This window comes from Hemicordylus capensis, chromosome 5, assembly GCF_027244095.1.
Source record: "Hemicordylus capensis ecotype Gifberg chromosome 5, rHemCap1.1.pri, whole genome shotgun sequence".
NCBI lineage: Eukaryota > Metazoa > Chordata > Lepidosauria > Squamata > Cordylidae > Hemicordylus > Hemicordylus capensis.
In genome coordinates, this window is record NC_069661.1 from 170,723,218 (window position 1) to 170,746,095 (window position 22,878).

At 41.1% G+C, this 22,878-nt stretch overlaps 2 protein-coding genes and 2 long non-coding RNA genes across 7 annotated transcripts in view; 2 read left to right on the forward strand and 2 right to left on the reverse strand.

Annotated features, from left to right (window-relative positions):
• The window catches only part of LOC128327012 (ankyrin repeat domain-containing protein 26-like), a 241,575-nt gene extending 236,772 nt beyond the window's left edge, over window positions 1–4,803 (forward strand). For 2 of the 4 annotated variants that reach the window (XM_053255066.1, XM_053255067.1), the window contains exons 36-37: window positions 445–490; window positions 4,504–4,803. In XM_053255066.1, coding sequence (XP_053111041.1) covers window positions 445–490; window positions 4,504–4,577 — 120 coding nt within the window. In that variant the 3' untranslated portion in view covers window positions 4,578–4,803. The remainder of the gene's footprint in view (window positions 1–444; window positions 491–4,503) is intronic. The other 2 variants (XM_053255068.1, XM_053255070.1) reach the window with 1 other exon arrangement.
• A 566-nt stretch (window positions 4,804–5,369) lies between these two features.
• On the reverse strand, window positions 5,370–11,224 carry LOC128327016 (uncharacterized). Its single transcript, XR_008308403.1, has 2 exons — window positions 11,051–11,224; window positions 5,370–5,695 (listed from the first exon to the last, which is right to left on the reverse strand). It is a non-coding gene; the product is annotated as an uncharacterized LOC128327016 (long non-coding RNA).
• LOC128327015 (uncharacterized) lies at window positions 7,698–9,327 on the reverse strand. The gene is made up of 2 exons (XR_008308402.1): window positions 8,682–9,327; window positions 7,698–7,947 (listed from the first exon to the last, which is right to left on the reverse strand). It is a non-coding gene; the product is annotated as an uncharacterized LOC128327015 (long non-coding RNA).
• Window positions 11,225–11,352: 128 nt separating the features above from the next.
• LOC128327014 (U6 snRNA-associated Sm-like protein LSm8) lies at window positions 11,353–19,603 on the forward strand. Its single transcript, XM_053255073.1, has 4 exons — window positions 11,353–11,553; window positions 14,485–14,525; window positions 18,334–18,461; window positions 19,354–19,603. Exons 1-4 carry the CDS (start codon window positions 11,358–11,360, stop codon window positions 19,442–19,444), a joined length of 456 nt encoding a protein of 151 aa, XP_053111048.1. The 5' UTR covers window positions 11,353–11,357; the 3' UTR covers window positions 19,445–19,603.
• Window positions 19,604–22,878: the final 3,275 nt, after the last annotated feature.

Consider the following 22,878-nt stretch of genomic DNA (forward strand, 5'->3'; position numbering starts at 1 on the left):
TGTTGTGTATGTGTGGGGGGGGGGACTTCTCTCTGTCCCCATTTTTCATGCCAGTATAATTTTATAAGCATTAGTCATGTGCCTCTTAATACTCTTTCCTAAACTAAAATGTACCCCAAATGTTGTACTTCTCCTCATAAGGAAGGTGCTTCAGATCCATGATCACTTTGGTTGCCACTGTGGTTCGCACAAACCATAGTTTTGTGTTATGTCTAATCCAGCCCTAGACTCTCCAGTTCTCTCCTAAAATGTGAGTAAAGACTTGTGTGAGGCCTGCTGAAAACTGGAATATGTGAATTGATATCAAAATAGAGCTGAAACAATTGACCCAACATGAAACTTTGCTGTGGTCTTTATATACTGTATTATAATTTGATAGCATACCTGTGTATGTTTTCTTTCATATCTAATAAAATGTTAACCATAATCTACATGTAATTTCAGATGCAAACACAGCTAGAAAAAAACATAACCAAGGAACTAGACCAAGGTATGTTAGTAAATTGCAGATTTGCATTGTATAACTCACCCTGTTGTGCAATACTTATGAGAAGGCACTAACAATATTCAGAATTCTTGTGTCAACATTTTCTTTTGTGTAACACTGCTACCAATATTTATTATTTATTTTTATTATTTATTCTATTTCTATACCACCCTTCCAAAAATGGCTCAGTATGGTTTACACAGAATAAATAAATAAGATGGATCCCTGTCCCCAAAGGGCTCACAATCTAAAAGAAACATAAGATAGACACCAGCAACAGTCACTTGGAGGTACAGTGCTGGGGATGAATAGGCCCAGTTACTCTCCCCATGCTAAACAAAGAGAATCACCACGTTAAAAGTTGCCTCTTTGTCAGGTTAGCAGGGGAATATTTAATATTTAATACATAAAGCTTAGTAACATTGGATGGGATCCTATTCCTTACATGAACTGGAGGCACTTCCTTTTGTAAAGGGTGGGAGATGGTTGCCAGTCCTTCACACCTTCCTGCTGCAGCCACCAGCGCCACATCCCATCCTGTTCCAGAAGGGTCCCCTAATCCACAGGAGCAGATCTTTGTAGCATACTCTCAATGGGAAGTGGGTACATTCTCCCATCCTGTGCGTGAATAGACACGCACAAGAAATGCAATCCTTATGTATAACCAATTCTGCACTGATCAACCTTTTGTTAGCACTCCCAACTGTAGATTTCCACTTGTGCTCATGTCCTGTTGGAAAACACAATCCTGTTGGAAAACAAGCGTAAATAAGTGTATCTATTTACTTCTGTAGCTAAATGTCTGACACCAAATACTTGCTTCATCACCAATACTTTTCACAGTTGGAAGCAACTGCTTGCGGGGGAAAGTTCACATTTCCTTAAATCCAAATAGTGTTGCTAAATCTAAAGATGCAAAGTATTTCCCCCCAACGACTATTAGCATCTGAATTATTTCTCTTCTGCTTCTGTAAAGTGTTTTAAAAACAATATATGAATACGACAAATACTTATATACTGCTTTTCAACAAAAGTTCCGAAAGTGGTTTACATAGATATGTAACATATGTAACAAGTTCCCAAAGTGGTTTACATAGATATGTATTACAATCACTGGAGGGATGCTCTGCTGGGGATGGATAGGGCGTTGCCTCCTACCTGCTAAATAAAGGGAATCACCACTTTTAAAAGGTGCCTCTTTGCTCAGTTAGCAGGGGACTTGGGTACAGGTGAAACTCGAAAAATTAGAATATCGTGCAAAAGTTCATTAATTTCAGTAATGCAAATTAAAAGGTGAAACTGATATATGAGATAGATACATTACATGCAAAGCGAGATAAGTCAAGCCTTAATTTGTTGTAATTGTGATGATCATGGCGTACAGCTCATGAGAACCCCAAATCCACAATCCCAGAAAATTAGAATATTGTGAAAAGGTTCAACAGTCTAGGCTCCAGGTGTCCCACTCCAATCAGCTAATCAATCCATAACACCTGCAAAGGCTTCCTGAGCCTTTAAATGGTCTCTCAGTCTGGTTCATTAGGAATCACAATCATGGGAAAGACTGCTGACTTGACAGTTGTGCAGAAAACCATCATTGACACCCTCCATAAGGAGGGAAAGCCTCAAAAGGTAATTGCAAAAGAAGTTGGATGTTCCCAAAGTGCTGTATCAAAGCACATTAATAGAAAGTTATGTGGAAGGGGAAAGTGTGGAAGAAAAAGGTGCACAAGCAGCAGGGATGACCGCAGCCTGGAGAGGATTGTCAGGAAAAGGCCATTCAAAAGTGTTGGGGATTTTCACAAGGAGTGGACTGAGGCTGGAGTTAGTGCATCAAGAGCCACCACACACAGACGGATCCTGGACATGGGCTTCAAATGTCGTATTCCTCTTGTCAAGCCGCTCCTGAACAACAAACAACGTCAGAAGTGTCTTACCTGGGCTCAAGAAAAAAAGAACTGGTCTGTTGCTCAGTGATCCAAAGTCCTCTTTTCTGATGAGAGCAACTTTTGCATGAATGGAGAGGCACACAATGCAAGATGCTTGCAGTCCAGTGTGAAGTTTCCACAGTCTGTGTTGATTTGGGGAGCCATGTCATCTGCTGGTGTTGGTCCACTGTGCTTCATTAAGTCCAGGGTCAACGCAGCCGTCTATCAGGAGATTTTGGAGCACTTCATGCTTCCTTCCACAGACGAGCTGTATGGGGATGCTGACTTCATTTTCCAGCAGGACTTGGCACCTGCCCACACTGCCAAAAGTACCAAAACCTGGTTCAATGACCATGGGATTACTGTGCAAACTCGCCTGACCTGAACCCCATAGAGAATCTATGGGGCATTGCCAAGAGAAGGATGAGAGACATGAGACCAAACAATGCAGAAGAGCTGAAGGCCGCTATTGAAGCATCCTGGTCTTCCATAACACCTCAGCAGTGCCACAGGCTGATAGCATCCATGCCACGCCGCATTGAGGCAGTAATTGCTGCAAAAGGGGCCCAAACCAAGTACTGAATACATATGCATGCTTATACTTTTCAGAGGTCCGATATTGTTCTATTTGCAATCCTTGTTTTATTGGTTTCATGTAATATTCTAATTTTCTGGGATTGTGGATTTGGGGTTCTCATGAGCTGTATGCCATGATCATCACAATTATAACAAATTAAGGCTTGACTTATCTCGCTTTGCATGTAATGCATCTATCTGATATATCAGTTTGACCTTTTAATTTGCATTGCTGAAATTAATGAACTTTTGCACAATATTCTAATTTTTTGAGTTTCACCTGTATATTCATCCTCAAAACCCTATGAAGTAGATCAGGAGGATTGTTATTTTTAGCGTGGGGAGTTGAAGATCCAAGGCCACATATGGTGTCATAGCTCAAGTGGGGTTTGAATGGTAGGTATATGCACCCTTTTGGTATTCTTTTTATCTGTAGCTACTAGCCTGCATCAGAATTGCCATTCTGTTTCAGGTTAAACAGTTGCCCCCCCCAGCACGCACGCGCACACACACACACACACACACACACACACACAGATGCACTGACATGTTTCCATAACCTAATAATTGTTTTCATGTTGGATTGATCACATGTGAAATTACAGTATATATACTGCACATGTTTCTTACTACCACTTACCAAGTTCCAAAGGTTTTTGATAAATTATTGTATTCTGCCAGTCTGCTTTGCTATATACAGTTTCTAGGAAATCCCGTTTAATATGAGAGAGACTATAGACTAACACATATACATGTGTGCATATAGTTTGCACAGTATGATCAAAGCCTGTACAGTAGTACTTCCTGTTGTACTGCCCTACATTTGAAGGCATGTGCTCAGATTCACTCTTAAATGAATACTTGTTCAATTATTCAAAACAGGTACATTGTCTAGAGAATGTATATGCATGATGTAATGTCTGAATAGGGCTTTTGTGACTCACAGATAATGGAAATTTTAACTGGAGTGTGGAATACATTTCTTTTGTAGAATTGGAGTATCCTTGAAGGCCATCTGGTCCAACCCCTACTCAGTGTTAAGATAGCCATCTGGGAATGTTCTGCCTTTTGATTTCCTGCACTGAGAAAGGGGTTGGACTAGACGGCCTTCAAGGCCCCTCCGATTCAATGACAGATTATCACACTCCAATTAAAATTACCAAATATGCCAGACATATTGCCTATATCAAATTAAACCAGGATTGTTTTAAACTGTATATAGGAAAGGACTCCAACAAAACACAGTAAACAATCAAAATTGCTTCATAGGTGGCAATAAGGTGCTTCATCTCGTAACAGGAGCGAACATTTTGCAAACAAGTTACTAGAACATTCTCAAAGATCTCTTATATTCTTTCACAGCAAGATAGGCAGTAATATTTTTTCATATTTCTTCAAATGACTTAGTTAATTTGAGAACTGCATTCTTATTGTTTTGGTGCCCTCAGTGTCAGATGAGTGCTTTCTATTCAACTAATATTTTTCATAATGGAAGTTTTTTTTGTCTTTCAGCTACTGCAGAACTTGATGAAACATCTGTTAGAGTCTCACCTCTAGGATCGATTGATGAATCTTCAAAAACCTAAATGTGGGACAAGATCAAGTGTGCAGTGCCGTTGTATCTTTTAAAGAAAAATTAATTCGTTATTGTTGAAATTATTTAAAATGGTATTACCTGTATTTAAATTTAAACCCTTTATTTAATAAATTGGTTTTTAAAAGTTGATCATCTTCAACTCTGGGCTCCTTGGAGGAAGAGCGGAATATAAATGTAAATAAATAGGTAGATGGATGGATGGATGGATGGATGAATGAATGAATGAATGAATGGTATTTCTTGTGAAGTGTTTCTCCTCTCCAACACCTGGTAGCATTGATCCTTTGGAGCCATCATCCAGGGCTTCTCTCTTTCACAAGTCCACGGCATCTATGATATGACGCTCTAGAAGGTAGGAATGCTCATATCCAAGAAACCTATGAGTTCTAGTGTATAGCAGTGGCTGCTGTCTACAGCTAAACTACTGATGTGTATGGCTTTTATCCCTTCTGTAATTATAGAATTAGCACAAAGCCCTTGAGATATGCAGTTGCCATATTCTGCAGGCCCTTGACTAATGTCAAATTAACAATGCCTACTGCATGGGAACTAAGTAGTGGCCAGCCCTGATCACCTGCAGAAGAAAGATGGAAAGTTAAGTCCAGCCACCCACATTTCTTTATATTGCTTTGGTCGGGTCTTGTTCTGGCCTCCTTATATGAAAAAATTGTATAATTTGAATAAATTTGTAAATATGACTTCATTACATAATTTTACAATGATTTAAATATGTTATTGTTGAAATAGTATTTTAAAGTCATAGACAGTGAGATCAACTAAAGACACTTCTACACCATTTTTTACTAAAAGCAATAGAATGGGAAGCTCACAAAGTCAGACTTTAGCACTACTGCTTTTTTGGCAGGATGATAGCTATGCTATATGCTGGTCATGTAAATTAGCAGGGTCACCACTCTAAACATGTAGATTGCAGCTGGCTTGTGTTCTGGTGAGCAAACACCGTATCTAGAAACATCTTGAATTCTCCTTATAGAGCAGAGCACTAGATATTAAACTATAACTTCCAGGTTTCTTAGTCGTATGGAACCATAAGCAGTGGTGGGTATGGAGAATCATCTTGTAGTTTCATGAACCAGGGCACTTCCACTATTAAGGAAATAAAGAAAAATTCAGAAATTTGATTAATACGATATACTCTAGGCAGTGCTACACACTGGCTTAGTGAAAGTAGAATGCCAAACAATGGTTACTGAAGTCTTTTACTTGAGTCAGTCTTAAGGCTATATGTGGAAGCTTGATGTATTTTTATTTTTCCATCACACCAGATACTGTGAAACTCTTGCTCCTGAGAGTCCCCTCAGAAGAAGTAATGGAGCAAGGAAGACACACATTATAAACCAAGACAATGTCTGTGCAGGGTTAATAGCTATGGGATTAACATGATTTATCCTTTCTACTTTTGAAGAGGGTAGTGCCAATTCCTCTAAAACTAAATTCCCTCCCATACTGCTGTATGTAGTTACTTCTACTGAGCTTGGTCTTTTGGATTTTAACTTCTGAGTAAAAATGTCTAAACCAGTTGGATCATGCCTGAGGCCTATCTAGTCCAGCACCATTTCCCAGTGGCTCAGCAGATGCTTCTGGGAAGCCGACAGGCAAGAGATGAAGGCGTGCTCACTCTCCTGCCATTGCTCTCTGGCAACTAGTATTCAAAGGTATCTTGACGCTTAACATGGAGGCAGCCTATAGCCACCAGGACTAGTAGCCAATTGACACATCCTCCATGAATTTGTTGAAGTCCAATTAAAACCATCCAAGTTGGTAGTCATCACATCCCATGGCAGGCAATTCTATAGATTTAATCATGCATTGTGTGGAAAAAATACTCAGTCAGTCCTAAACTTCCTGGCAATCAGTTTCATGAGCTGACCCCTGGTTCTAGTGTTGTGAGAGAAGAGCTCCGTATTCACATTCTTCTATGTTTTAACACATCTTTAATTATACTTTCCATCAATTTACCCGCAACAGACACTAAGCTAGCCAGCCTGTAATTTCCAGGATCCTTTTTTGCAAATTGATGTTCACTGGATCCTTCCCAGTCCTCTAGCAGGGAGCCTGATTCTATGGACAAGTTACATATTTTTGCTAGATCAGTAATTGATGATGATGATTGATTGATTGATTGATTTGATTTGTATACCGCCCTTCCAAAATGGCTCAGAGCTGTTTCACATTTAAAATTTCACATTTGAGTTCTTAAAGAACTCTCAGGTGGATGTCATCTGGCCCTGGTGGTCTGATTTTTCAAGATGGCTTAGATCATCACTTGTCACTTCTGACTCACTTCTTCGGCTTTCCCCCGAGAAGCTCATTACAGGTATAGGTATATGCTTTGTATCCTCTTCTTGGGAAGACAGCTGCAAAAAACTCATTTAGCTTCTCTGCAACCTTATCCTTGAGCATCCCTTTCACTATCTTGTCTAGTGATCCAACCACTTCCCTGGCAGCTTTCCTGCTTCTGAGGTAAATAGTGTTATCGTTCCTCAAAAAACCAGTTTTTTGCATTCCTTTATAGTTTCCTTCTGTTTCTTTTGCCCGTTTGTCTTCCTTCCTGTTCTTATTTGGGCTGAACTTCCATTTTTGGAAAGACGTCTACTTGCCTGTTATAGTTTTCTTGTATCTACTTGCTTGTCATGATGATCTCCACCTGGACATATTGATGCTTTTCCTTCTTCTTGGTATACGTTCTGACTGAGCTATTGTGGTTTTTAAATAAGCTCCATGTGCTGTGGAATGATTTGACCCTCCTGACTGCTATTCAGCTTTCTTTTCACCATTCTCTCAAAGAATTAGCTTGTCATATATGGCTTGGTTCACTATAATAATTTCACAAGTACTCTGCATTCTTGCTTTAAGAATTCAGTAATATATATAAGGCTATCTTAAGGACTAATGGTACTTGCTGGGTGACTCTGGGCCAGTCACTTCTCTCTTAGCCTAACCTACTTCACAGGGTTGTTGTGAGGAGAAACTTAAGTATGTAGTACACCGCTCTGGGCTCCTTGGAAGAAGATCGAGATATAAATGTTATAATAATAATAATAAATAATATTCTCTAACTATGTACAGTGGGCTTTTAAAATAAAAAATCAATAAAATGTAAACCTTTAATTTACAGATCAAACCATAAAATTCACAATAATAAACTAGGTCATTACATAAAGCCTCTAAAAAGTAGCCATGCCATCCTATAAATAGTTCTGTACAGGCTGAGATTTATGAATTCCTTTTGTATTGGTCTTTTTCTTCAATGTACAGCAGAGTTCAAAGGTTCTGCTCAAATATTCCCCATTTCAAGTGTGGTCTCTGTCTCTTCATCAATCTCTCCAATTACAGCTCTGTGTGTTTCCATCCCAGTAACACAAATAATAAAAGGGTGAGATGAGATCGTATAGGAAGTATCATAAGCAAGAACAGCAGGAGGGGTAGCAGAGACTGGAACTGCAATTAGTTTTGGCATTCCTACATTAGCTGAGCAGCCGACTTGTTCCATATGGCAGGAGTAGGCAATGTTTGATTGATTGACTGACTGACTGACTGACTGATTTCTATACCGCCTTTCCAAAAATGGCTCAGGGAGGTTTACACAGAGGAACAATAAATAAATAAATAAGATGGCTCCCTGTCCCCAAAGGGCTCACAATCTAAAAAGAAATATAAGATAGACACCAGCAACAGTCACTGGAGGTACTGTGCTGGGGGTGGACAGGGCCAGTTACTCTCCCCCTGCTAAATAAAAAGAATCACCACATTAAAATGTTAGTTTGCCAAGTTAGCAGGGGTTTGTTACTCTAGCTGCTGAATCTGTTGTGGCTGGGGATGATGAGAATTGCAGTTTAACAACAGGTGGAGTGTCAAAGGTTGCCTAGCCCTGCATAATGCAAGAACTGGGCCTGACAGTTCAGCCAGGATCGTTTCACAGAGAAGCCTAGAAAACACCAAGAGCACTTGATGTCAAGCATCTAGCTTCCAAACAGAGCACCCAACAAAGTGGAAGCTGGGTTTTCTACTACACTTCACACTGCACTACTTTGAGAACAGAGCTTTTGGCTTTTTAAAAGATCATACTTACACATTATCTCCTCTTACAATGTACAATCCTAATACTACTTGTTCCACTCCTTGTGAAGAACTAAAGACTCTTTCATGACTTTCATCCAAAATCAAGTTAATGGTCTGATCAAAGCCTTTAAGGGTTCCCTAAAAACATTAACATTTCAAAAACGAACAAAACATTTCAAAACGAAGCCTGAAGTTCATCTTCCCAAATATCCTAAATTGCAATATTGCACAAGTTAATACAGCTGTAAAAAGTCAAAGAATAAATAAATCCTAAATTGAACTTTTCACACTAAATCACATTTTTCCCCAATGAGCATTTACAACTTTCCTCAGCAGCTGTTTCTTGTATGTATGTGTCACATAAAACCAAATAAAACATGTAAAAGGACGGGAAAATGACATTATGTAGGCAGTGATGAAATGTCTTGGGTTTGCATTTTCAGGATAGGATGGATAGATATATCTAAAGTAAACAAAACATTCAACTGACCAAGTATGTTTCACATGTATCAGTGTTCATCTCTTCCAACTCTTGAACAAATCCCAATTCCAATGGATTTTATTTCCAGTCAGAATCTGTGAGAAATTCTCCTCAAAGTAAATCACTAATAATTGTACAGCACTAGTTCCACATTATCCAGAGCACATTTATTTGAAATAAGTTACACTAGGCATGGATTTCTGTGAAAGTCAAGATTCATATGCCTCAGCCTATGCATATTTCTCCAGAAGTCAGACAGGCTATGTTAAATGGGGCTAATTCTCTGTTAAATATGTTTCTTATGTACTGAAACCATCATTGGAACATAGGAAGCTGCCATATACTGAGTCAGACAATTGGTCTATCTAGCTCAGTATTGTCTTCACAGACTGGCAGTGGCTTCTCCAAGGTTGCAGGCAGGAATCTCTCTCAGCCCTACCTTGGAGAAGCCAGGGAGGGAAATCAGGGTCGGACTGGGGGCACTTAGAGGGCGCCGGAATGTATGTGGGGAGGGAGCCAGAATGTATATGGGGAGGGCACCAGGTTTTGAGCAGAATAGGTAATGAGGGGTGAGAGTTGGGGCGCAGGGGCACCGCGTGGGTAGGGCGCACCGGAAATATGCCCTGTTGATCTATGGGCCAATCCGAGCCTGAGGGAAATTGAAATCTCCTGCTCCTCCCAGAGCGGCTCCATCCCAAGGGGAATATCTTACAGTGCTCACACTTCTAGTTGCAGGCAGGAATCTCTCTCAGACCCTATCTTGGAGAAGCCAGGGAAGGAAATTGAAATCTCCTGCTCTTCCCAGAGCGGCTCCATCCCAAGGAGAATACCTTACCTTAAAGAATTTATCAAATGGTTACTGAACATTTGGGATATTCTTTTAATTCTGTAAGATATGTTAGGATAAGAGAAGTAAAAGTACATACAAATGAGTTTCAGACCAAAGGTGCTTATTTATACACTTTTGGAAATTACATGCACAATGGTGATTACAAATGTAAGCAGTGTGACTAAAATACAAAGTGTGCGGGTTGGTTTTTAAAAAACATTTATTAATTATTATTACTATTATTTACATTTTATATCCCACTCTTCCTCCAAGGAGCCCAGAGCGGTGTACTACATACTTAGGTTTCTCCTCCAAAAATCCTGTAAAGTAGGTTAGGCTGAGAGAGAATTGACTGGCCCAGAGTCAATTGACTGGCCCAGAGCAAGTATCATGGCTGAATGGATATTTGAACTCGGGTCTCCCCGGCCCGGCCCTAGTCCAGCACTCTAACCACTACACCACACTGGCTGGTGTTGATTTAGATACACAATTGCATTTCCCCCCTAATAATAAAATCATAATGTATGCATGCTGCATATATTATGAACACAAACAATGGCAAGGGCTCCTAAATGAACACACCACATTTGAACTAGCAGGCTGGTCAGAATGATAACAGTGTGTGAATAATAAAGATAGTATGGTAGATTTGTTGAGACACTCCGGCAAACAGGAATGAGACATTCTCCTTTTCAATTGGTTTTAAAAATAGGGCTGCCTGTCACCCAACCTAATCTTAGTCAATTAAGAGTGAGTTTTTAGTCAATCAATAATTAAATTTGCATAAAGCGAAAAACAGCAAGTCTGATATGACACACCTTTCGTTTTTAGATGCATACATACTGAGCCTTCACCCTTAGACCCCCCCCCCCAAGTAGCGGCATGCATTGATAGTGCCATACAAATAATACGTAGTCTTTTTTTAAAAAACCAAATTAATCTAACCGATTCAAAGTGTACCCTAACTCTAGCAAAATCAAAGAAAGCTTCTGCAGAGGTATCAAAAAGTCAGACAATATGCATTCGCGGATGACAAAACAGACTCAGCACAAGGAATATACGTTATTACCAAGGCGCTTCCATACTTGGTGAGAGCTCTTCACACGTGCCTTATAGACTGACTGATCAAGGAGATCTACCCCCACTCACTCAGCCTTTGCCCACACAACAGTCAAGCCGAGGCTGCCAAGTTAAGCAGGAAAAAGAACAGTGAGACAGCAGCCACCGACGCATGCGCACACAACAATTGCAACTTACCCTCCCGCTCTACTAATCGCGCGCCTTGGTAGCCAGACAAAAACCGATGACGTCACGATGGGGCGGGGCCACGTAAATCCTGCCTAATTTCCCCCCCCAACTTCCCTCGCTCGCGAAATATGTTCTGCACGCGTGCGCAATGTCACATAGACCCGGATGTAATTGTCGTTAGCAGCGCGAGTCGTGGTTTCGGACCCTGGATATTTGAAGTCTCTCTGGCGGCGGCTTACTTCGCCTGGTCTGCCCTGCGCCGCGCTCCAGGGTGGAAGCGGGAGTTCGCCGTCATGACCTCCGCTCTAGAGAACTACATTAACCGTATCCTTTTGCTGCCGGGGGCTGTGCGGAGTCACTGGGGCTTCAGCTGCCGGGGAGGGTGGCGTTGGGGCGCGAAGGGGATAGGGTGGGATCGTTGAGGCGCCTTTCGCCAGCCCCTCGTGGATCTCGCGCGTGGCGGCGCTTCCCCTTTTTGTGTCCGGTTCCAGTGACCGTAAGAGGGTGAGGAGGCTGCTGCCTACGATTGGCTGTAGTACTACCCCTGAAGGGCCCTTGGGAGGGGAGCCGGGAGGGGAGAGAATAGAAGGCGTCGACTTTTTAAGGGTCCTGAATCCGGGTTTTCCGCCCTCGGTGGATTACGTTATGCCTTCATAGCAGGCGACCACTGGCATGTCCGAAGGCGAGGAGGAGGAAGTGCCGCGCGAGCGCAGCAGCGAATCGGCTTAAAGTGTTGGCTCCGGGGGGGGCGGGTCTGTGTGAACCAACCAGTTGCATTTCAGCAGCGCTCCACGTGGTCCTTCTGTTGGAAAGGGGAAGGCGCGTCGCTTGCACCCTCCTATTCAGGTTCCGGAGCTCGCTGCAAAACGGCCATAAGACTAAAGGATTTTTAAAAATTATTTTTTACGATCCCCTTTGCGGGTAAGGCAAAGTTCCGCTATGAACCCTGGTTGCAACTGGCAAGTATCTTCCTGCCAAGTGAAGCTCGAAGTCGACGTGCGGAAAATTGGGACTGAGTTGTTGGCTAAAACGAAGGCTGCCCTCGAGGGTCTGATGAGAAGGAAGGAGCCTTCGCCAACTTGTGCTAGTTGTAGGGGAGGTGGGGTTTATCCAGCGTAGCTATGTCCTTTCTCCAAGCACGGGTATACTCCTATGCTTAATCACAAATCCAAAGTTCTGTCCGTAGGCAAGCTGAATTTTGCAACCTCTCTACATAGTGGTACTGTGCTATAGCTGCCAGTACGTTGCGTTTGTTTATTTGTTTATTTATTCGATTTCTATACTGTCCTTCCAAAAATGGCTCAGGGCAGTTTACATAGAGAAATAATACATAAATAAGATGCATATAGAGCCCTAAGCTTAAATCTCTGCTCGGTCTGCTCAGCAAAGCTCTTGGGTGGTCTTGGAGAAAGTAAATATCTCTTGTTTAACATACTTCATCCCCCTGTCCTTTGGCCATTGTGGCTGGGGATGATGGGAGTTGTAGTCCAACATCTGGGGACCCAAATTAGAGAACCCCAGGGAGAGAGTCGGACCTGGTAAGAGAAGACCCTAGTTGAAATCCCTGCTCTTACACTCACCGGGTAGCCCTAGAATAGTAGAATGTCAGTGTTGGAAGAGACCTTGAAGGTCTTCTAGTCCAACCCCTGGGCAAGTGCTCTTGCCATCCCCACGTGAGGTTTTTTGTGAGGGGGAAAGCCTGAGACATAGAAGTGTAATGAATATAGGTGGCTTCTTAAATGCCAAGGTGTGTGTGTACACACACAAACACACAGAGTTGTGGATTGCCTGTGTTATGGCTTTTCACATCCTTCGCATTTGGATTAGCCTTTTGCTATTCAGCTGGCTGAGGAGTGTGAAAGTCACCAACAGATATTATTATTATTATTATTATTATTATTATTATTATTATTATTACATTTTATATCCCGCTCTTCCTCCAAGGAGCCCAGAGCAGTGTACTACATACTTAAGTTACTCTTTCACAACAACCCTGTGAAGTAGGTTAGGCTGAGAGAGAAGTGACTGGCCCAGAGTATCATGTCTGAATAGGGAGTTGAACTCAGGTCTCCCCGGTGCTAGTCCAGCACTCTAACCACTACACCACGCTGTGGAAAGTCACCAACAGATAATATACCATCAAGCAGGTCTGAGTTCATAGGCTGTACTGACAATATTTAAAGAGAGAGAGCAAGAACTTCTGTTAAGATTCTAGATGACTTACATAATTCTAGTAAAACATAAACAGAAAGCTGGCTAAGTATAGATCATCAAGACAGAAATGACTGCAAAGGGCTTTCTATGAAAAGTAATTTCATGAAGCTGTGTCTTAAATTCAGAATCTTACCACAGCTATACTTAAAAGCAGTCGAGAGTCAGATTGGGGTGTCTTAAGACATTTTGCCTCCCCATTTTGAGCATACACTTTCATCTTAAAATTTATTTTGATCAAACAGAAATCATAGCTAGAAAAATGTCTGTTTCCTACGAAGAGAGGGAAACTGGTCTAGTCTTGTTCTCATTTGTCTTTTGATCTCTTATTTCAGCTCAGATATAGAATTAACCCCCTTCCATGCAGACAAATGACTAATTCTTACATTTGAGAAACTGAGAACAGCTTAGATAATTACTATACCAAGAAAACATCTGATTGATGAGAACATCTTGGAAAGCATTGGGTTTCTTTTTAAAATGTTACTGTGGAAGTAATTTTCTGAGCCAGAGCTGAAGTGACTGAAGGAAAGAAGGGTTAACCTTTTCCTTATGTCCATGACAACTTGTGGGGAGGGCCAGAGAGCAAATAACTAACAATAGTAGTAATAATTTTGCAACTTACTGGGACTTCCATTTGAAGCCCTTTTGAACTCCCTGTGACTATGGAGACTTAATGATATGTTGTTTAAAACATAATATATAAGGACAAAGTTTCTTCAGAACTGCAAAGCCTAAACACGTTTTTTCAGTAACATCTGAGAGAAGATGGATTTATTTCCATACTCAAATTGTGTGTGTTGTGCTGTTCTAGAAAATACACATCCCTGTTTTGCTTTTTCTTTGATCTGCCTCACACACTACTTCTTTAAAAGCACTGTGACACAAATCTAGCCAGAGCAAATCATCTTAGACGGCAGTCTTATGAACAGTTATCTGGGAATAAAGTCCATTTAACAGTGGGATTTACTTCTGAGCAAGTATGCATAGGATCTGCAAATCTTGTCATCAATTTTATTTTAACAACTTTAACTTGAGTCTTAGGTACTGTTGCAGTAATTACTTCCGATGGTCGAATGATTGTGGTAAGAATTTTCCTTAAATATAAAATCCATTATTTTCTCAAGCTGTTTGTCCTGGAATGGATGTAATTGCTAAATACATGCTTGTAAGCGTCACTGGTATCAATATATTTCCTATTAACTTGGCTATCTTGTGGGAGTAAGTCTCACTGAACTCAGTTGGACTTCTGAATAAAAATACTTAGGATTAGACTGCATGTGTGCAACCATTACTCTTCTACAAAATAATACTTAAGATGTGTCTTGTAGCTTCTGTATACTATATTCAGTACTGCTGGTTTGAAGGCGGTGGGGGTGCCACTTCAAGAGCAGGGGAGGATGCACTTACCACTCCTGCTCCCCCCCCCGCACCCTTTGTTTAGAAAGCTAATTGGGCAGCAGCGTACCTCTCTGCCGCCCTGTTGCCCTCGTTGGCCAGATATGGCCGGAAGTCCCCGATGCATCAGGGACTTCCGACCAACGGAGGCAGCAGAGAGAACAATTGGCAATTGGGAACAAACTGGCAAAAAATTGACACCTATCTTTCAAAGTAGGTGTATAATGCTCTAAGCAAGCGGTTCTGGAAAGAACTCTAGCCACTGCTTTCTGCACCAATGGATGTTTCCAAATATTTTTCAAAGGCAACCCCCTGTAAAGCACATTGCAGTAATACAGCCATAACATGACGAAGGCATAGGTAGGAACATAGGAAGCTGCCTTATACCAAATCAGACCACTGTCCCACTTTGCCTACTACTATGCCAGACTGGCAGTGGCTTCTCCAAGGTTACAGGCAGGGGTCTCTCCCAGTCCTATCTGGAGAAGCCAGGGAGGGAACTTGGAACCATCTGCATGCAAGCATTTAGATGCTCTTCCCAAATGCTCTTCCCACCCACTAAGGGGAATATCTTACAGTGCTCACGTGTAGTCTCCCATTCAAATGCAAACCAAGGTGGATCCTGCTTAGCAAAGAGGGCAATTCATGCTTGCTACCACAAGACCACCTCTAGCAGAAGCTGTGAAAAGCGATCTTTGCTACTGTCTCCACCTGAGCATCCAGAAGCAGAACCAGGTCCAGCAGTGCTCCCAAACAGTACAATTGCTCTTTCACGGGCAGTACAACCCCCATTCAGAACCAGCTGAATCTCCCAATCCAATTGTAATTGAACATAAGATCAGCCCTGCTGGATCAGGCACTGTTTCGCACAGTGGCACACCAGATACTGCTGAAAGCCTACAGGCAGGAGTCAAGGGCATGCACTCCCTCCTGCTGTTACTCCCCTGCAACTGGGACTCAGAGGCATCCTGCCTCTGAGGCTGGAGGTGGCCTATAGCCCTCCCAACTAGTAGCAGTTGATACACTTCTCCATGAAGTTATCCAAACCCCTCTTAAAGCCATCCTAGGTTTGCTAATGATCCCTAGCATGGAATTGTCCTTTTTCACAGCTGCCACACATTGAGTCAACACTTTCAATGAGCTGTCCACCACGACCCCAAGATCCCTCTTCTGGTTAGTCACTGACTGCTCAGTTCCCATCAGCGTATACTTGAAGTTGGGGATTTTCATCCCAATGTGCATCACTTTACACTTGCCAACATTGAACCGCATTTGCCATTTTGTTGCCCATTCACCCAGTTTTGAGAGATCCTCTGGAGTTCCTCTCAATCTGTTTTGGATTTCACTACCCTAAATACTTTGATGTCTTCTGCAAATTTGGCCACCCCAAAAGAACACCCTGCTCATCAAGTCCCAAGGCCCATCTAGTCCGGCATCCTGTTTTGCACAGTGGCCCACCACCTCGCTGCTCACCCCTACTTCTAGATTATTTATTTATTTATTTATTTATTTGATTTATGTACAGCCCTTCCAAAATGGCTCAGGGCGGTTCACAGCATGATAAAAACAATTAAAACAAATTAACAATTAAAAACTGTTAAAACACAAACTGCTAAAAGCCCTGAAAATCAGGGCAACAATTTAAAACAGTTAATTGTTTAAAACTCTGGAAGGCCAGGCCAAATAGGTAGGTTTTAAGGGCTCTTCTGAAGGACGGCAATGATCTCAAATTACGAATTTCTGCCAGGAGTGCATTTCCACAGCCCAGGAGCAGCTACAGAGAAGGCCCACCTCTGCGTCGTGGCTTCTTCTTCCACTGATATTCCCAGTCAGACATATCAGTCTTTATCTTGCTGATAATATATCTTGGAAAGACATAAAGCTGCCAAAAGAACTACAGCCAAGTCTGCTAAATGCAAAGTACATAAATCAATCCAGAGTTTAAGTTGGGAGTCTAAATTCCTAAACAAACTGCAGCAAAAAGTGGGGAAAGAGGAGAGAGCAATTTGCTTGAAGGCTAAACAAAAAATGCTCCCTGCCGGCACCATGATGCCCCTCCCCCCCTCCACAAATTTGGCCACCTCGCTCATTACCCCTACTTCTAGATAATTTATGAATAAATTAAAAAGGACTGGTCAGAGTACAGATCCCTGGGGGACCCCACTTCTTACTTCCCTCCTTTGTGAAAACTCTCCATTTATATCTACCCTCTGTTTCCTGTCCTTCAACCAGTTACCAATCCACACATGTAGTTGTCTCCTTATCTCATGACTGCTAAGCTTTCTCAAGAGTCTTTGATGAAGAATTGAGAGGCTGAAAGCTTTTTGGAAGTTCCGGGATCACTTTTATCCATACACTTGTTGACACTCTCAAAGAACACCCAAAAGGTTTGTGAGGCAAGATTTACCTTTGCAGAAGCCATGCTGATCCTCCCCCAGCAGGGCCTGTTCTTCTATGTGCTTTACAATTTTATCCTTGAGAATGCTTTCCATCGATTTGCTTGGAACAGACATTAAGCTAACTGGCCTATAATTTCCCAGATTGCCCCAGGATCCCTTTTTTAAAACCGGTGTTACTGAAAAGTAACAGTAGGAAATTGGTTTTCCTACTGACCAGAAGCACCTCTATCATATCTGGATTTAACCCGTTCGTTTGCTCATCATTACTTCCCACCCCTCGTTCAGTACATCCACTACCTCCTTAGTTTCCGATGACAAAGAGAGGTATAGCTGAGTGTCATCTGCATATTGATGACACTTCAGTCTAAACCTGATAATCTCTCCCAGTAGTCTCATGTAGACGTTAAACAGCACATCATGTAGATAGGAGCAAGCACAGTGTAGTGGTTAGAGCGCTGGACTAGGACCGGGGAGACCCGAGTTCGAATCCCCGTCCAACCATGATACTCACTGGGTGACTCTGGGCCAGTCATGTATCTCTCAGCCTAACCTACCTCACAGGGTTGTTGTGAGGCTGAACATAACCATGTACACCGCTTTGAGCTCCTCAGAGGAAAAGCGGGATATAGATGTAAAAATAAAATAATAAATAAATAACAGCATGGAGGACAAACCTGAGCCTTGAGGGACCCCATAGGCCAGTGGCCAGTCGAGCAGAAGTCCCCAGCACCATCTTCTGGAACCTTCCCTCCAAAAAGGATCAGAACCACTCTAATGCAGACCCCTGCATTAGAAATCCATCCTTTCCTGAAAATGCAAACCCAAGACATTTCATCACTGCCTACATAATGTTGTTTTCCTGTCCTTTTACATGTTTTATTTGGTTTTATGTGACACATACATACAAGAAACAGCTGTTGAGGAAAGTTGTAAATGCTCAGTGGGGGAAAACGTGATTTAGTGTGAAAAGTTCAATTTAGGATTTATTCTTTGACTTTTTACAGCTGTATTAACTTATGCAATATTGCAATTTAGGATATTTGGGAAGATGAACTTTAGGCTTCGTTTTGAAATACTTTGTTTTAAATGTTTTTAGGGAACCCTTAAAGGCTTTGATCAGACCATTAACTTGATTTTGGATGAAAGTCATGAAAGAGTCTTTAGTTCTTCACAAGGAGTGGAACAAGTAGTATTAGGATTGTACATTGTAAGAGGAGATAATGTGTAAGTATGATCTTTAAAAAACCAAAAACCTCTGTTCTCAAGTAGTGCAGGTTCTGTTTTCAAACCCTACTCAAAGTAGGGTTTTCTACTGTAGTAGACAACCCAGCTTCCACTTTGTTGGGTGCTCTGTTTGGAAGCTAGATGCTTGACATCAAGTGCTCTTGGTGTTTTCTAGGCTTCTCTGTGAAACGATCTGCAATTCTCATCATCCCCAGCGACTACAGATTCAGCAGTTAGGGTGTCAAATATTGCCTACTGCCCTATGAAACAAGGTGGCTGGAATGCAGGAATGCCAAAACTAATTGCAATTCTCGTCTCTGCTCCCACCCCTGCTGTTCTTGCTTATGATACTCCCTATATGATTTCATCTCGCCCTTTTATCATTTGTGTTACTGGGATGGAAGTACACCACTTCTGCAACACTAGGAATCATGCCTCACTCTCTGAATTTAGTGGTGCTTACTTCTAGGTGGGATAATGTTGCTGCCTAAGGTATGAAAAGTGTGGTAAATTATAGTTGCTGGGTTGGACCTGAAATACAGAAGATGCAAAATGAGTTAAATACCTTATATCTGTCTTTCAACTATGCAAAGGGAATATCCTAAAGGCAGGTCCTTACAATCGAACCTTTGCTACAGGCTTGTAGTTTTATGCAGTCAGTACTAGTTCTGTACTTCTCATGTCTGATGAAAGTGCTGTCAACATTCTTTTGTGATAAATATGTTTGACTTTGGTATGGGCAACTACAGCATGTTTTCTTGCCTACATATCAATGTGAAAAGGTGTTGAGCAGAATTTATACAATTTTAGAGTAAGAACTTCTTACAGTTTCAAAGCTAAACATTTCATACATAGCACTTTACAAACAGCACTTAAACAATTTCTTTTACAGAGCTGTAATTGGAGAGATTGATGAAGAGACAGACTCTGCACTTGACTTGGGGAATATTCGAGCAGAACCTTTGAACTCTGTTGTACATTGAAGAAAAAGACCAATACAAAAGGACTTCATAAATCTCAGCCTGTAAAGAACTATTTATAGGATGGCGTGGCTACTTTTTACAAGTTTTATGCGATGACCTAGTTTATTATTTTGAATGTTATGGTTTGATCTGTAAATTAAAGGTTTACATTTTATTGATCTTTTATTTTAAATCCCCACTGTATGTAGTTAAAGATCATCATTATTATTATTATTACATTTGTATCCTGATCTTCCTCCAAGGAGCCCAGAGCAGTGTACTACATACTTAAGTTTTATTAAGTTTACTCACAACAACCCTGTGAAGTAGGTTAGGCTGAGAGAGAAGTGACTGGCCCAGAGTCAACAGCAAGTATCATTAGTCCTTAAGATAGCCTTATATACATTACTGAATTCTTAAAGCAAGAATGCAGAGTACTTGTGAAATTATTATAGTGAACCAAGCCATACATGACAAGCTCATACTTTAGGAGATTGGTGAAAAGAAAGCTGAATAGCAGTCAGGAGGGTCAAATCACTCCACAGCACATGGAGCTTATTTAAAAACCATAATAGCTCAGTCAGAACATATACCAAGAAGAAGGAAAAGCATCATCATGTCCTGGTGGAGATCACCATGACAAGCAAGTAGATACAAGAAAACTATAACAGGCAGGTAGATGTCTTTCCAAAAATGGAAGTTCGGCCCAAATAAGAACAGGAAGGAAGACAAATGGGCAAAAGAAATAGAAGGAAACTATAAAGGAATGCAAAAAACTGGTTTTTAGCATAAAAACCTTGAGGAATGATAACACAATTTACATCAGAAGCAGGAAAGCTGCCAGGGAAGTGCTTGGATCACTAGACAAGATAGTGAAAGGGATGCTTGAGGATAAGGTTGCAGAGAAGCTAAATGAGTTTTTTGCAGCTGTCTTCCCAAGAAGAGGATACAAAGCATATACCTATACCTGTAATGAGCTGCTCAGGGGAAAGCCGAAGAAGTGAGTCAGAAGTAACAAGTGATGATCTAAGCCATCTTGAAAAATCAGATCACCAGGGCCAGATGACATCCACCTGAGAGTTCTTTAAGAACTCAAATGTGAAATTGCTGATCTAGCAAAAATATGTTACTTGTCCATAGAATCAGGCTCCCTGCTAGAGGATTGGGAAGGAGCCAGTGAACACCAATTTGCAAAGAAGGATCCAGGAATTTACAGGCTGGCTAGCTTAGTGTCTGTTGCGGGTAAATTGATGGAAAGTATAATTAAAGATCTGTTAAACATAGAAGAATGTGGATATGGAGCTCTTCTCTCACAACACTAGAACCAAGGGTCAGCTCATGAAACTGATTGCCAGGAAGTTTAGGACTGACAAGTATTTTCCCAACACAATGCATAATTAATTAAATCTATAGAATTGCCTGCCATGGGATGTGATGACTACCAACTCGGATGGTTTTAAGTGGGACTTCAACAAATTCATGGAGGATGTGTCAATTGGCTACTAGTCCTGGTGGCTATAGGCTGCCTCCATGTTGAGCATCAAGATACCTCTGAATACTAGTTGCCAGAGAGCAATGGCAGGAGAGTGAGCACGCCTTCATCTCTTGCCTGTCGGCTTCCCAGAAGCTCTGCTGAGCCACTGGGAAATGGTGCTGGACTAAATAGGCCTCAGGCCTGATCCAACTGGTTTAGACATGTTTACTCAGAAGTTAATCCAAAAGATCAAGCTCAGTAGAAGTAACTATATACAGCATTATGGGAGGGAATTTAGTTTTAAAGGATTCGGCACTACCCTCTTCAAAAGCAGAAAGGACAAGTCATGTTAATCCCATAGCTATTAACCCTGCATAGACATTGTCTTGGCTTATAATGTGTGTCTTCCTTGCTCCATTGCTTCTTTTGAGGGGACTCTCAGGAGCAAGAGTTTCACATTATCTGGTGTGATGGAAAAATAAAAATACATCAAGCTTCCACATATAGCCTTAAGACTGACTCAAGTAAAAGTCTTCGGTAACCAATGTTTGGCATTCTACTTTCACTAAGCCAGTGTGTATTAATCAAATTTCTGAATTTTTCTTTATTTCCTTAATAGTGGGAGTGTCCTGGTTCATGAAACCACAAGATGATTCTCCATACCCACCACTGCTTATGGTTCCATACGACTAAGAAACCTGGAAGTTATAGTTTAATTTCTAGTGCTCTGCTCTGCTCTATAAGGAGAATTCAAGATGTTTCTAGATATGGTGTTTGCTCACCAGAACGCAAGCCAGCTGCAATCTACATGTTTAGAGTGGTGGCCCCGCTAATTTACATGACCAGCATATAGCATAGCTATCATCCTGCCAAAAAAGCAGTAGTGCTAAAGTCTGACTTTGTGAGCTTCCCATTCTATTGCTTTTAGTAAAAAATGAGTTAGAAGTGTCTTTAGTTGATCTCACTGTGTGAGTTGAAAAAAACTCATAGGTTTCTTGGATATGAGCATTCCTACCTTCTAGAGTGTCATATCATAGATGTCTTGGACTTGTGAAAGAGAGAAGCCCTGGATGATTACTCCAAAGAATCAATGCTACAGGTGTCAGAGAGGAGAAACATTTCACAAGAAATACCATGAAGGTGATCAACTTTTAAAAAACAATTTATTAACTAAAGAGTTTAAATTTAAATACAGGTAATACCATTCTTAATTTTTAAATAAATCCTTTAAAATACAATTTCAACAATAACATATTTAAACCATTGAAAAGTTATTTAACGAAGTCATAATTACAAATTTATTCAAATTATACAATTTTTGCATATAAGGAGGCCAGAATGAGGCCCCACCAAAGCAATATAAAGAAATGCAGGTGGCTGGACTTAACTTTCCATCTTTCTTCTGCAGGTGATCAGGGCTGGCCAGTACTTGATGCTCATGTAGCAGGCATTGTCAATTTGACATTAGTCAAGGGCCTGCACACATATGGGGCAGGCAGAATAGGGCAACTGCATATCTCAAGGGCTTTGTGCTAATTCTATCACTACAGAAGGGATGTGCTGCATCCCTTCTACATAGAAGGGATAAAAGCCACACACATAAGTAGTTTAGCTGTAGACAGCAGCCACTGCTATACACTAGAACTCATAGGTTTTTGGATATGAGCATTCTTACCTTTTAGAGCGTCATATCATAGATGTCTTGGACTTGTGAAAGAGAGAAGCCCTGGATGATGACTCCAAATAATCAATGCTACAGATACTGGAGAGGAGAAACATTTCACAAGAAATACCATGAAGATGATCAACTTTTAAAAAACAATTTATTAAACAGTTTAAATTTATATACAGATAATACCATTTTTTAATTACATTTTAAAAATACAATTTCAACAATAACATAACATATTAATTTTCTGTAAAAGATACAACTACATTGCACACTTGATCTTGTCCCACATTTAGGTTTTTGAAGATTCAT